We start from the raw sequence: 15,306 nt of genomic DNA, 5'->3' as shown, positions 1-15,306 counted from the left end.
CTTCTTTGTTGGTTAAAGTTTTAGTGTGTTTTGGAGGGATTTCATGTGGAATCAATAAAGGTTTGTTATCAACAATTTTTAGTGATTTTGACCTTTCGTCAATAGGTTTTAGGACGGGTTTTGCTACAACGTCTTCAAACATTGGTTTGCATAATTATTTTGTTGATAAATATTTTTTATATCATTTCCTGATATTTCACTTAAATTTTCTTTGCCTTGAAAAGGTGAAGCCTTAATTATAGGGAATCGTTACTTTTGTTAAAGGTGAATGAATTGACTCTATCGCTTCATTATCTTTTCCTCTTGCGATTTTCCACTATTTTATTTTTGTTTGGACATTGATTGTTTTTTCACTATCAAACCATTGGAAGAAATGTATAAGAATTTGGTGTGTTTTCATAAAGTTGTAATAATTTTGTTGAGTTGGATCTCTTTCTTTTTTATTAAAGTTTTTGAAGAATGTTTCTCTTAATTCTTGATTATCTTTTGAATAAAAATCATTTCTTAAGAAGTTTTTGTCAATATCAAATTTTTCAATAATGTTTAACTTTGGCAAATCTGTCATTTGGGAATAGGTTGGAGACATTCTTTGTGATGTCTCTTCCCCATCTTGTTGGGAGGGTGTTTGAACTGAATAATAAGGTTGTGGTATTGTTGAGGAATTATCAATTCCTTGAATATTAGTTTTAACCTAGCTAGGTCTAGGAGGGTATCTTCCTGAACAAGAAAATCTTCTTTGTTCAAGAGGTTCTTTGGGATTTAATCGGGATGAGGATAAGTGTGAGTCATCAAAACTTATTATTGGAGGCCTACTAAACCTAATCCGAACGCTTCCATCAGAATTTTCAGTTATGTTTTTAATTTCTGTATTTTGGATTGGTTGAGTTAAAGGTTTAGGAATTCTCATTTCTAAGGGAATGACTTTGTTAGCTAACCCCCAATCCTCTGGTAAAGTTATTTGATCCCAATTGATTCTTTTAGGAATTGTTATGTTTGATCTTGTTAAGTTAGTTTGAAATAACACTGTGTGGCCTTTTTGGTCATGATTAATGGCTTAGTTCCAAAAGCTGATTGCATTAGTTTATATTGGATCCTATAAATGGCAGCTATAGGGATGGTTCCCAGTTTTAAGTCATAATTAAACATTTTAATATTTAAGTTAAAACGTCTAATATATTTTGGTTATCTAAGCAAACTGTGAAATCAGGATAACAATTGAAATAAATTGGTCCATTGGACAGGCTGGATTATATTGTTCCTAATAGAGAATCTCTAAATCTTAGCCATCTACAATCTCTTAGACAGGCAAAGATGGCAGTGTCTAAGCCTTCAATGCTTGGAGGTTTGATTCCTATTTGGACAAGTCCTATATGAAGATAATTATAACTCTTTTTGTATTTTTTAACCATTTCCTTAGATAATAATTGAGTGATTTGAGAAGAATTGTTTATCTTAAGAGTTTTTTCTTCTGTTTTAATTATGTATTTTGATTTGTTTAAAGGGTTAACTCTATTGAGACTTGATAATTTTCCTTTTTTGTAAACATCTGTTACAGAAATTTTGGGAATGTTCCATTTATCAAAATGTTTTTGTAAATCTTGAGGTCTTATGACCTGTTTATCCGCTTGTGCATAAGCATGACTTGTTTCAATTATATTGTCATTTTGATTTATACAAATCTCTTCTTGATGAACAATCTGTTCATCTCTATATTTGAACTGGAATAGACATTGATCTAGAAAGTTTTTCATTTTCTATATCACCTATTTCTTTCCCTACAGTGGTTGATCTAAGGGACTTAAACGGCAAAATCCTACAACCCTACACAACCCAAAATGACTTGGTACTCAAAAATATTAATAAACAAAATTTTAACAATCCTAATCCCTGCCTCCTCCCTAGCCAAAAAACCGACATCTGCTTCAGAAATATCTGGCATAATATTGAAGAGTCAGAGATTCCCTGCAAAGAGATATTTAATGTTTAATTTAAAAAAAAAAAGATTAAAATATTCATTCATATATTTTCATGTTGTATGTAAGATAAGTTTTCTATAATTAGGAGGCTTCATGCAATGTGAACCAGCTTTGCCAAGCCAATTCTAAACTTTCTCTTTCACTTTCTTTGATGTAAACTTCCCAAAAGCTCTCCAAAAAGAAAGCTTTCATTGTAAGTTAATTCTTTCAATAACATCATTCTTTAATCTTTCAAGTTCCTTATTATTCTCTTTAATCTTTCAAGTTCTAGTTCTTTTATTATCATTCATCATGTTTGATTTAATGTTTATTTAGTTTTTTATTGTGTTCTTTGTTTCTTTAAATTTTTGTTCATCACTTAATCTGGTTCCAGTGCGACACTATCACCGTTACCTAGTTAAGTGTTAATCTCACTTCTTAATATGATTTATGTGCAGCTCTGTCGCCGTTGTCTTATTAAGTTGTAAGATTATTTAATTAATGTTTTTTAATTTATTAAGTTTTATTTAATCTCTGCATATCTCCTCTTTGTGTACAACGATCCTGTGTCCCCTCTTGTATCAGAGCCAGGTAGGAGGTGGGATTTAGGATTGTTAAAATTTTATTTATTAATTATTTTGAGTACCGAGTCATTTTGGGTTGTGTAAGGCTGTAGGATTTTGCCGTTGTAAGTCCCTTAGATCAACCACTGTAGGAAAGAAATAGGTGATACAAATAGAAAACTTTTCTAGATCAATGCTTACTTCCATGTTCAATACTAGAGATGAACAGATTGTTCTTAAGAAGAGATTTGTATAATCAAAATGACAACATAATTGAAACAAGTCATGCTTGTGCACAAAGGATAAACAGGTCATAAGACCTCAAGATTTACAAAAACATTTTGATAAATGGAACATTCCCAAAATTTCTGTAACAGATGTTTACAAAGAAGGAAAATTATCAAGTCTCAATAGAGTTAACCCTTTAAACAAATCAAATACATATTTAAAACAAAGAAAAAACTCTTAAGAACATCTTCTCAAATCACTCAATTATTATCTAAGAAATGTTAAAAAATACAAAAGAGTTATAATTATCTTCATATAGGACTTGTCCAATAGGAATCAAACCTCCAAGCATTGAAGGCTTAGACACTGCCATCTTTGCCTGTTTAGAGATTAGATAGCTAAGATTTAGAGATTCTCTATTAGGAATAAAGAATCCAGCCTGTCCAATGGACCAATTTATTCAATTGTTATCCTGATTTCACAGTCTGCTTGGATGACAAAATATACTAGACGTTTAAACTTTAATATTAAAACGTTTAATTATGACTTAAAACCGGAACCATCCCTATAGCCATTTATAGGATCCAATATAAACTAATGCAATCAGCTTTTGAAACTAAGCCATTAATCATGACCAAAAAGGCCACACAGTTTTATTTCAAACTACTAACAAGATCAAACATAACAGTTCCTAAAATCAATTGGGATCAATAACTTTACCAGAGGATTGGGAGTTAGCTAACGAAGTCATTCCTTTAGATGAGAATTCCTAAACCTTTAACTCAACCAATCCAAAATACAGAAATTGAAAACTAACTGAAATTTGATGGAAGTTTCGGATTAGGTTTAGTAGGCCTCCAATAATAAGTTTTGATGACTCACACTTATCCTCATCCGAGTTAAATCCCAAAGAACCTCTTGAACAAAGAAGTTTTTCTTGTTCATAGATACCCCCTAGACCTAGCCAGGTTAAAACTAATATTCAAGGAATTGATAATTCCTCACAATAACAACCTTATTATTCAGTTCAAACCCCTCCCAACAAATGAGGAAGAGACATCACAAAGAATGTCTCCAACCTATTCCCAAATGACAATTTGCAGAGTTAAACATTATTGAAAAATTTGATATTGACAAAACTTCTTAAGAAATGATTTTTATTCAAAAGATAATCAAGAATTAAAGAAACATTCTTCAAAAACTTTAATAAAAAAGAAGAGATCTAATTCACAAATTATTACAACTTTATGAAAACACACCAAATTCTTATACCTTTCTTCCAATGGTTTGATAGTGAAAAACAATCAATGTCCAAACAAAACAAAACAGTGGAAAATCGCAAGAGGAAAAGATAATGAAGCGATAGATCATTCATCCACCTTTAAAGAAGTAACGATTCCCTATAAAGTAGAAATTAAGGCTTCACTTTAATCAAAGAAAATTTAAATGAAATATCAGGAAATGATATAAAAAATATTTATCAACAAAATAATTATGCAAACCAATGTTTGAATACTATTAGCAAACGTTAATAGAATTGAGACGTTGTAACAAACCTCCTAAAACCTATTGACGAAAGGTCAAAACCACTAAAAATTGTTGAAACAAACCTTTATTTTTCCACATGAAATCCCTCCAAACACACTAAACTTTAACCAACAAGAAGAATTTATGCAAGAAAATAAAAAAAACCAACCAGATAAAAGAAGAATTCTCTAGTGTTGTCGCACCAGACACCCCCCAAACTTCTAAACATATAAATTTTATTGGTAAACAGATTCATCACAAACTGATGATCAAAATACTTCCTCAAGTGATATTCTATTCAAATCAACAACATGAATTGGAAAAAACCTCAAAAAATGTATTATCCAGAGCTTAGCCCCCAGATTTAGTTTTGGAAGAATCCCTCAAATACAACAAAGAAAATACAATGCCAATTCTATCTATGAATGGAACATAGATGGCATGTCTGATTATAATATTATTATGGTCTTACAACAAATGACTATGGTCAGTGATGGCTGTGAGCCTCTAGGACTAAACATAGTTCAACAGACCAAGCCATAGCACACTTGTTGGTAGCTGGCTTCACTGGCTCTCTCAAATCCTGGTGGGATAGCCACCTACAAGAACAAAACCAAAGTGAAATTCTTACTGCAATCAAAATTGATGATAATGGAATACCAATTTTAGATGAAGATGGTAATGAAATTCAGGAGTCTGTTAATACCTTAATTTTTGCGATGACTCTCCACTTTGTAGGGGACCCTGCTAACGTAAAAGACAAAAGTCAAGCTACACTAATGAACTTAAAATGCAAAACCCTTCATGATTATAGATGGTATAAAGAAACGTTTTTTTTGTTAGGGTTATGCAAATGCCTGATACTAGCAAAGCCTATTGGAAGGTTAAATGCCTATTGGAAGGTTAAATTTTTTGCAGGATTGCCCAACATCTTAGCTGAAAAGGTTAGAGAAAAAATTAGGAAACAATATAATGGTACTATACCATATGACAATTTAACTTATGGACAATTACATAGTTTTGTCTAGAAAGTTGGAATGAAAATTTGTAAAGATGAAAAACTCACCTACCAAAGGCAAAAAAAGAGAAAGTTTAGAATTGGCTTGGCAAAGCTTGGTTCACATTTAAAGTAATTGCTCATAAGCTAATTTTAGCTTATAATCATTTGAAATTTTAAGCAATTATATGTTTGATTAAAGTACTTATAAGTCACTGATAAATAGTTGACGTGTTTGGTAATATGTGGCTTATAAGTACATTTTATTATAAAATGACTAAAAATAGTACTACATTAAACAAGGGTATACTATGAAATTTAAAATTAAATAAGAATAATGTTATAATATACTTGGTCAAACTAGCTTATAACCTCCCCCCAACTGATTTTTTTTTGCTTATAAACAAATAGATCAGCTTAATTTCAGAGTTAAGAACTAGTTTGACAGCCTAGCTTACACAAACACCACCCCCTTGTACCCGGTAATCCCTGCAGGTTAACACCCCCTTGTACCCGGTAATCCCTGCAGGTTATTTTGTGCAGGCTCCAGGTTATGCCATGTACAAGAAGTGAACACATGATAATGACTATCAACTTGGGACCTGTAAATTCAAATCTAATCTTATCAGCTAGATCGTTTCGCGAACGAAAATTCCGATCGACCCATATTGATTTCGTGTTGCGTCCGAACAGGGCGAGGTCCGGGAGGCAATTGCATTGAGCTTGTTTCTGGCACTGCCACCATTTCTTGTTCACTGGCACCTGAATCTCCATGATGGTGAAACTCATTGATTTCATACTGGTTAGGGGAATGCGAATGGAGGCTCTCGGGGTCCCATCGTTCGTTATCGAAGTTGGAAGGTCTCGGGGGCGAAGGATGGTAGCTGTCAGCGCTGCGGTTAGGATGGTTATGCAAGAGATGAACTGGGGACATTCCATGAGTTGGAGTTTGTGGCCTGCTTGAAAAGGGCGTTGTCGTCTCAGAATGTTTGCCATGTTTTGTGTGTTTTTTTGCCGTGTGATGCCAGCTTTTTAGCGCTTCTGCTACTCGATCGTTGAAGATAGTCGATCTCATTGAAGTACCCATCTGCAGAATCAAATAAAACAACATAAGTTGATTGATAGATCAGAAACTGGCTACTTTTCCTAATGAAAATCTTTTTTTCTTTTTTCTCACCTGTGTCACTAAAGCATAGAGTGGCAGTGTCACATAACTGCAGAGAATGTGTGTAAGCACCCTGAAGGCATAAACCACTTTGCGTTAGAAAAATTACCAGAAGTTTGTGAAATGACTAAAACTAGCTGCATAAATTTTTGTCATTTTTTATGAAACTCACCCCATTGAGATTCTGATGACAATATCCTCTGTTCTGTGGTGGAAGCAAGATTTTATGGAATATTTATACTGCAAAATAAATCAAATGTATTAGGAGAAAATATATATATCAAAGCCCTCAGCTTTTTTCTGGACAGGCCCTGGAATGACTGCAATGGAGTTGAAGTATAGAACAATGCTTACCGAACTCCATATGAAGAAGGCGAGCTGAAATGCATTCTGAAAGAGAACCAAGTGAATGAGAAAGAGGATGAAGCGTGGGCGTCCAAACCAGAAAAGGTCGTCGCCTGGCTTCACCACCGGCGCACCCTTTACCACATTGCCTGTATCTTGAAACCGTAGCCCCAGTTTAGTTATGATCACTTGTAGCTTCGTACCCACCAGCAGGATTATCTGCAAAATTTTCAGTTCAGATTACTATATTCCTCTAAGTAACTATAAAAATAATAATAATAATAATAATATGAATATGGATAGTTGTTGGTTTGGTGTTACAATTAAGGGGATAAAAGGTAACCAAAGATACGCAAAACATCCTGTTCACAAAGAAAGAAGCATTTATTGTCAGTAATCCACAGAAAATGCATAAAAATCAGTAGCAAATTGAAGAATTTGAGCAAAATTACCGTGTGTTGGTAAGCAGGAACAACGTTGAAACAAACCACAGAATAGGACTGCAAAAACAAAAACAAAAGTTAGAAATTTGCAGAAAAAAAAACAAAAAAACTATATAAAGAGATGTATTTATATGGCTTTAACATTTGAGAGCAGTAGCACCAACCTGATCCCCACACAACTATGAAATCTTCTTAAGTGATCGGCTGATGTATTATTAAAATCAAATTTTGTTTCACTTCCAGGAGCCAAATGTGCCTGCAATTATTAACATAAAAAATTGAACTCCATTTTGGCAATTAAATTGAGAAATTATTAATAAATAAAAATTAAATAAATGGTCTTTTTAGTTACCATGATAAATCCATGTCAACGTGAGGTAATCAACTTGGTAACAGATCCAAGAATTGTCTGAAGAAGCAAACTGATAAAAACAGGAAGATTGGATAAATATTTTATTTTTATTTGATATTAATGGAATAATAAAAATTTATTTAATATTTGGTACTTACAATCCACAGACTAAATGATGACTCGCTCCACACTAGTCAAGTGTCTGCGCCCGAATGATGTGTCTCTTGCAAATCTAAACCTCTCTGGATCTGTAACACACAAGTAAATAAATTGAATTTATTCCATAAAAGAAAAGTCAGTAAATTGAATTTTACTTAAAAATATTAATTTCAATTATTAATATATGATTTGAAATCAAATAAAGGCACAAGGCTTCCGGCATTAACTAACTCCAACTAACAATTTAATATACAAAGCCAATAATAATAATAGCCTGATTAGTTAAAGCTTGAAATGTTAAAAAGTCAACATCAAAACCCAGCAAAAATAATGTAAAACTTCATTACATTTTTCCCCTTATAGTCAGTTCTGTTAGTTTCTGTTATCTGAATGATACATTTTACATTCTATTCGTTAAGTCAAACTATCAAATCTAACGAAATACTAACGGCCGTGGGTAAATTGTTATTTATGACACTAAAGGGTGGGCTGTGTTCTTTACTATCCCAAGGGGCAAATGATAGTATAAAATTAGAAATTAATGTTTGGCCCCACAAAAAATCCAACTTCTTTGTGAACTTTTTATAACGTGCCAAAAGATAATGCATGGTCGGACCACCTCCATATATACCACTCTCTTAACTAAATATTGCCCATGTCTCTTCATCGGAATCAACTTTTAAAACTAATATGAAAGCTGACTTTAATACTAACTCTTTTCTTATTTTCAGTAGAATAAATTAAAAAATTGTAATATCCAGCTAAAACATTAAACACCCAGTTAACATAATACTTATAGTATAACATTATATAATGGACAATTATCTTATTACCATTATAGTACTGGTACTCAATGGTCTTTGTCTCATCTTCCCAGACTCTCCATTTCTTCATCTGTAATATTAACAAACAGTCAGAGATATGAAAAAAAAAAAAAAAAAAAAAAAAAAAGACACAAATTACAGAGAAAAGAGAGAGAAAGAGAAAGCAAATTTACCTTGGTTCTGCCCAAAGCCAAGATGGTGATGCAGTAGATAATATGAAAAATAGCCAACATAAAGATGAAAATGTGTAGCTCATGAATACCATATGCAGATACGAATGCAACTTTGCCGCCCTGCAACATAAACTTCACATTCAATTTCACCATTAAAAGCTGAAACTTTATCTAAAAAGATAAATTACTATGTGAACAAGATACAAAGAAATAAAAGAAACAATTTTGTTCTTGCCTTTCCGCGCATTTATCATAATTTTTTCCTTCCTTTACTTTATCTTTCATCTTTCGCTGCAGGGATGCCAACTGTCTCCAACGTCTTTGGAACACAAATTTGAGAAATCGAATCTTGTAGAACCGTAACAGGAAGGTAAAAATCCCATGAGCATGAGTTGCACAAACAAACAACAAAAAAATTCAATAAACTAAACCAAAAAATAAAGGAAATTTTCTAGTCAGGACGTGCTGATGTTAATTATACCAGATCATATTTAAATATCGTTAGTCACTCGTTCATACTGAAATGAACATTAAAACTGGAAAGAGTGCAGGCTCAGATGGTTAATTACCTTCTTTGACTTTCAGGAGTGCTTCATAAGAGCTCGTTTGTGTTTCTTTTTCAACCACTGAGAAAAGAGTGAAAGAATTTAATCAGTTTTTATGCTATATTGAATTCATTTTAAACAAAAGCAGTAATCTGACCACTTGGAATTATGGAAACGGTTTCTTCTCCCTTTCCCACCATGCGAATGAGATGTTCAATGAAGATTGATATAGCATCAGGACAAAGCCACCCACGGCCAGAGCCCACGTCGGAGTTTTTCCCACGTGCGCGCTCTAACAGGATATCCAGCATTGACGATCAACTGTTTAGTTTTCCTCTACAAAAACCGTCGTAAAGGACTTCAATAAGGGATATATTAAATTTTCCAAAAGTGGCTGAAAAAAGTTGAGGAAATGAAGCAAAGGGAGGAGATTAGCAGAGTGATAATGGTAATGATTTGCAAGAAGCAAGTTTCTTTCTATCTGCATTATATAGAGTGTTTGTTTTTGATTACCGAGAGATGGGAGGTCATCGCGAGGCAGACACCGCGATGACTTGACCAGTTCAAACTTAAAAGAATGAGAAAGCACTAAACTTGTTCTTTGTAAATCAGACTTGGGATTTAGGATCGACTAATCCAGTATTTTTCGCATAGATTGGGGTTCAAAAAGTTATTCGGCCAGATTTTGAATGTGTTCCTCGTACAAGAATCATAATAGGAATTGATAATTTATGGAATAGTATGAGAATGTGAATAGGTTTTGGTCAATGATCAAATATATATTTCTCAATAAAAACGACACCGCGTTCTTAATTTTTTGTTCTTTGATTTCCTTCCTTGACCCGCACTTGGTTTTTTTTTTTTTTTCCATTTTAATTTTATATTGGATTAAAAGGGGGATTGTGATTAGGTCTTTATTTATACTAAACATTATACTTTATTGTATAATTATAGTATATAGTTCAGTTAGTTATCTAGTTTATTTCTTTGGTCAAAACATAATGATCTGTGTAATCATCATTTGTTTAAGCAATTCTATAATGAAACTACAATGAAGTAGATTTAGAAGGTTCTCTGGAGTTTAACAGAATAATTCCTTTTCAACTAAAACAGTTTAAAAAATTGCATTTGCGTAATCAATTAGAATCATGCAAGTAATTACATCAAGAATATATGTAACCAGCCTTATTTATATGGCTTTGTATTAGACTATCTTATTACATCACTAATTATTTGTCTTATTGACTTGGCCACTCCCATTAATATTCTTCCATAGGACTGTGAAATCGTAATCACACTATAATTTATTTATTTTTATGTAAAGTTAAATAATTAATTATATTATTTGGATAATTTAAATTAAAATGAGAATAATGGACGTGGTGAAGGAGTCAATAGAAAATAATGAATTGAGAAAAGTCCAAAGTCCGTCTAATTATTCAAAATTAATTAAGTCGCATTTTTAGTTACAAAAATTTGTTTTCTACGATGGAAGCTTGGCGTAGTTGATGAGTAAACCTTTGAAGATTTTGTTTTATTAAAATACAAAAGGCTAAGACTTGAGACATGTGCAAGGAGTAAGGACTACAAATACGTTGCAGTGAGCCAAGTCTTTATCTCCATACTTATTATACTAATAATAATAATTTTTATTTTTATTTTTTAATGATGGAGGATGTCTAAATCCATCGAGACCCTGAAACTATCAACTGGGTAAGAGCTCCAATGACTAGTCCTATTAACAATCGAGGAAGGATTCGAATTCAAGACCTTTTAAGTAATACACCCAAAAGCCCTCATGGATTCGAACTCAAGACCTTTTAAGTAATACACCCAAAAGCCCTCATCGAACCACTTGACTACCCAGAGATAATTCTTATAATTCAACGTTTCATTTTTAATAATTAATACTTAAAATAAACGGAAAGTATATCTTTAAAAACAATGCAAAACCCATTTTCTGAACTCATTTTAAAATAGCTAATGACATCAAACACCAAATAGATTGAGAATATTATGATTTGTTTATCAACTCATTTTACATTTTTTTATTTTTTTCTCTCTTGTAAAATCTCTAATCACTGGTGTTCGAATATAAATTTATCATTTTTTATTGTTACAAAATAGAGAGTTTTACCATCGGTTGAGGGAAAATACTCATTAATAAACACCAAATAGATTGAGAAGATTATTATTTTTTATTGGTTATCTAGATGATAAATTTCCCCTTTTTTTGTGTTTTCAAAAAACCATTTTATACATGTTTTTATATTTTTCGTATTTTTCAATCATTTTTAAATATTTCCAAAAATTAGGAAAAAAATAATCATAAACGAAGCCACGTGGTAATTTCAATTTTTGGACTTTGAAATTATAATTTTGATCTCTTTACCAAGTCTTGCAATTATGACTTTTTGACATAATTTTATGATGGCAAGAAGCCTCCCAAGCTTGACGGGAGAAGATTGAGAAGTGCCAAAAAATATTGTGGAAGTGGACATTTCTGGCTGCTCCAATGAACAAATTTGAAGCATATTTGATTGAACAGTAAGAGAGATAGGGCTGTTGAAACTTCAAAATTGATTAATCTAAATTGATGCTTGGTTTATCTTTTGAAAAATCAGCATGATATGACCAGTTCGATAGTAAATTGGTTGACTTTTACATTTATTTTGTGATAAAATTGAGGATAAGTTTCATTCATCTCCTTATTATTTGGAGAAATTGACAGTTCAATTTAGAAAATAATAGAGAGGCCCTTCGTAAATGGGCGGTCTTGATGTGGCAATTTCCATAATATCAGAAGAGTGTGGAGAAATTTGATATAATTGTGAGTAAAGTGAAATATTGATGAAAATTGAGTGTCCGAAGAGGGAAGAAAATAAGCAAGAGAAGAGAGAAAGTTTAATTACCTCTTATGCCCGAATAATTCGATAAAAACTCTTAGGTGTATAATTTAAGAAATCTTGAGTTCAAATCTCTCTTCAGGTGCTAATAGAGGTAGCTACATAAGTTTTTATCTAGTCGATAGTTTCAAAATCCTAAGAGATTAGGTCGTCCGAAGTCTGTCACGTCACTTAAGACAAAAAGAATATAGCAGTCAATAACCCAGCCGACTCAAGTTTTATCTGTGTATGAATTTGGTTCGCACACCTATCTAACCCCATTTAATTTCCTAAGTTATCAACCAATGGGACGCAAAGAAAGATTTGCACGGTACCTACTTGTTTACAGACTTATAATAATTACCTTGAACTCAGCGGATATAAATAAGTAACTCCCCCTCGTAAAATTAGGATCAAACACTCTGAATTTAACAAAGAAAATAGTAAAAATACCCTACAAGAAAGAGACTAACTTAATATTCTCTCATAAAACCAAGCATTTGTAATTTAATTCATAATTTGTAACTTTTTATAAACTTAACTAATCACTCATAACACTCATATAAAAGAAAATAGTAGATATAAAAATCACTTTATGTATCTGAACCACTATAAAACTCTCATCATCTTATTTACTTTTAAGTTTTTGCATACAATTATGATGACATCATCCTTTAATCAACTCTTCTATTAATTACGTGTGATTTTTAATAATCTCTTAATGCTGCATACGTGTGACGTCATTGTTATCAAAACCAATATATTAAAATTGTTTATTATAAATCCAATAATCAATTAATAAGTGTCACTTTAATCCAACAAATATAGTCGTAATATACAATGAATTTGGATTTATACCGAATGAAGACAGCCAGCAAGTGGTATCGCTCATTTAATGATGAATGGCCGTGGTCACCCTCGATCAATACGTCGCAAATTTCAATGGTGAGATATTTAATTATTGTTTAAAGCGAGAAATAGGTACCACTTTCAAGCGTCGGCTCAACAGTCAACATCACAATAAATTCACCCATTAAATATTCAACAAATATCTTTCCATTATCATCAAGACAACCTGTAGATGCGGTATCCTATTTCAAACACGTCATTTCGTAATGGCCAATTAAATCCCAGTTGAAAAAAGAACAGCCAAACCTTGCACCTTTTTTTATTTTTATTTTTTAAATTAATTAAGAAGTAAACGGTTAATGACACTTTTAACTCATAAATTTTTAAAATATTATTTATTATCTAAATTTATATTTTATTTTTTACTTTAATATTATTATAATTCTATACAATCATTATTCTTTTTTTCTATAATCATTAATAAAAATTTCTCAAATTCTATTCTCGTTAATCTCACTAAACTCTAATAATTGAGTAATTAGGATTTGTATAATTATCTCTTTTAAATTAAATTTTGATTAATTTTAACTATTAAAAGATTTATTGATCTCTTTTTTTTTAAAATACTAATAGTTTAAAATAAATTTATTCTTTATTTGTTATTAAAATATAAATCTAAATAATAAAATAATATTTTAAAAATTTATGAATAAAGATATACCATTCAACGATTATTTGGATGTAAAAAACAGTCGTTTAACTCTTAATTAGGGGGCCGTTTTTTCTAGAAATAGAAATGAGTCATGCACTTGTTCTTATCAACTACCATTATTTGCCTTGTCTTGAAGATGTCATTTTCTCATATTTATTTGCAGCGAAAACGGAAAAGTCGTAATCAAGAAGCGAAGATAGATTAATTATAATGGCGCACTTCATCACAAGTGTTTTTAGAGTCACTTCTACCCTCTGTTTTAACACAAACAGTTTTTATATCGAACGACGTCGATGTCAATCTCGGCCAAGTTGTTAGCGCTTTTACCAAGTGGTTTTGATTTTGTCATTCTGATTTGAGGCTGCTAGTGAAGACAATCCAAGAGTCAATAAAAGCTCATTCAATATTCCAATAGGGTCAGTTTGGTTCGAGGATAAGTGATATTATTGGGGTAATGCCATCTTATATTACTTGATTACCACGTTTGGTTGTCAAGTAATATAAGATACCAGTAATCTTCAAATACCAATAGTGGTTACTATTGGTAATATAAGAAGTAATCTGATTACCTCAATTTTCTTAGGTTTTCTGAGATTACCAGGGTTATCTTTTTTTGTTACAATTTTATCCCTTATTAATAAAAATTTTGGACAATAATACCCCTACTTTAAAACAAATTTATATTAATATCCTATTTCAATTTTACCCTTGTTTAATTAAAATTTTGGACAATAATGTCCTTATATTTAAAATAATTTACAGACCACCACTGCCACCAAACCACCACCACCACCACAGCCACCCAGCCACCACCGCCGACAGCGAGTCAACCACCACGGACCACCGCCGGAAAATTGTCGGAGTCCCTAAAAACACTGGAAATTCTGTGGAAGGCTCCGGGAGGCTCCGCTATGGCCGTTTTTGGCCATATTGATGGTCGAAAACGGCCATATCGGGCCAGATCTGGCCGAAAATGGCCAGATCTATTCTGGCCATTTCCGACCAGATCGGGGGATCTGGCCGTTAACGGCCAGGTCCCTGGCCATTATCGGCCAGGTCTGGACTAGACCTGGCCGTTAACGGCCATGGACCTGACCGTTTACGACCAGATCTATTCTGGCCAGAATAAATCTGGCCGGAAATGGCCAGAATAGATCTGGCCATTTCCGGCCAGATCTGGCCCGATATGGCCGTTTTCGGCCATCAATATGGCCAAAAACGGCCATAGCGGAGCCTCTTCGTCACGGTGACGTACTCACGGGGACATCCGGCGGTGGTTCGCGGTGGCGGCAGGAGGTGGGGGTGATTTCGTCAAAAATTAAAGTTTTATATAAGCGGGGGTGTTTTAGCTAAATCTGAAATATTGGGGGTAAAAGAAATTATTCAAAAATTAATAATAAAAATAATTTTATATTAATATTTAAAAGGGGTACAATTTAGTAATTTAAATAGCATACCCACCAATTTATTCCCCATAACCAAACATATTAATATAACATACCCACCAACTAACCAAACATATTTTTCTAAAGATTCCCAGTAATCTTTCAAGGTAATCTATCTTTCCAGTAATTCAACATTCCC

At 32.5% G+C, this 15,306-nt stretch overlaps 1 protein-coding gene across 1 annotated transcript; it reads right to left on the bottom strand.

Moving 5' to 3' along the window:
- Nucleotides 1-5,566: 5,566 nt before the first annotated feature.
- Nucleotides 5,567-9,104, bottom strand: LOC116138233 (MLO-like protein 6). Its single transcript, XM_031423951.1, is given in 15 exon segments — nt 5,567-6,357; nt 6,448-6,508; nt 6,608-6,675; nt 6,790-6,999; nt 7,102-7,144; nt 7,233-7,280; nt 7,388-7,479; nt 7,576-7,591; nt 7,593-7,610; nt 7,612-7,645; nt 7,730-7,766; nt 7,768-7,823; nt 8,568-8,628; nt 8,732-8,853; nt 8,968-9,104. Coding segments are annotated over 15 exon segments (1,377 nt in total). The 5' UTR covers nt 9,017-9,104; the 3' UTR covers nt 5,567-5,895.
- Nucleotides 9,105-15,306: the final 6,202 nt, after the last annotated feature.

Source organism: Pistacia vera, unplaced genomic scaffold (assembly GCF_008641045.1).
Source record: "Pistacia vera cultivar Batoury unplaced genomic scaffold, PisVer_v2 Contig34, whole genome shotgun sequence".
NCBI classification, from domain to species: Eukaryota; Viridiplantae; Streptophyta; class Magnoliopsida; order Sapindales; family Anacardiaceae; genus Pistacia; species Pistacia vera.
The sequence above is the reverse complement of the archived record's forward strand: the minus strand, read 5'-3'. Positions and strand labels throughout refer to the sequence as shown.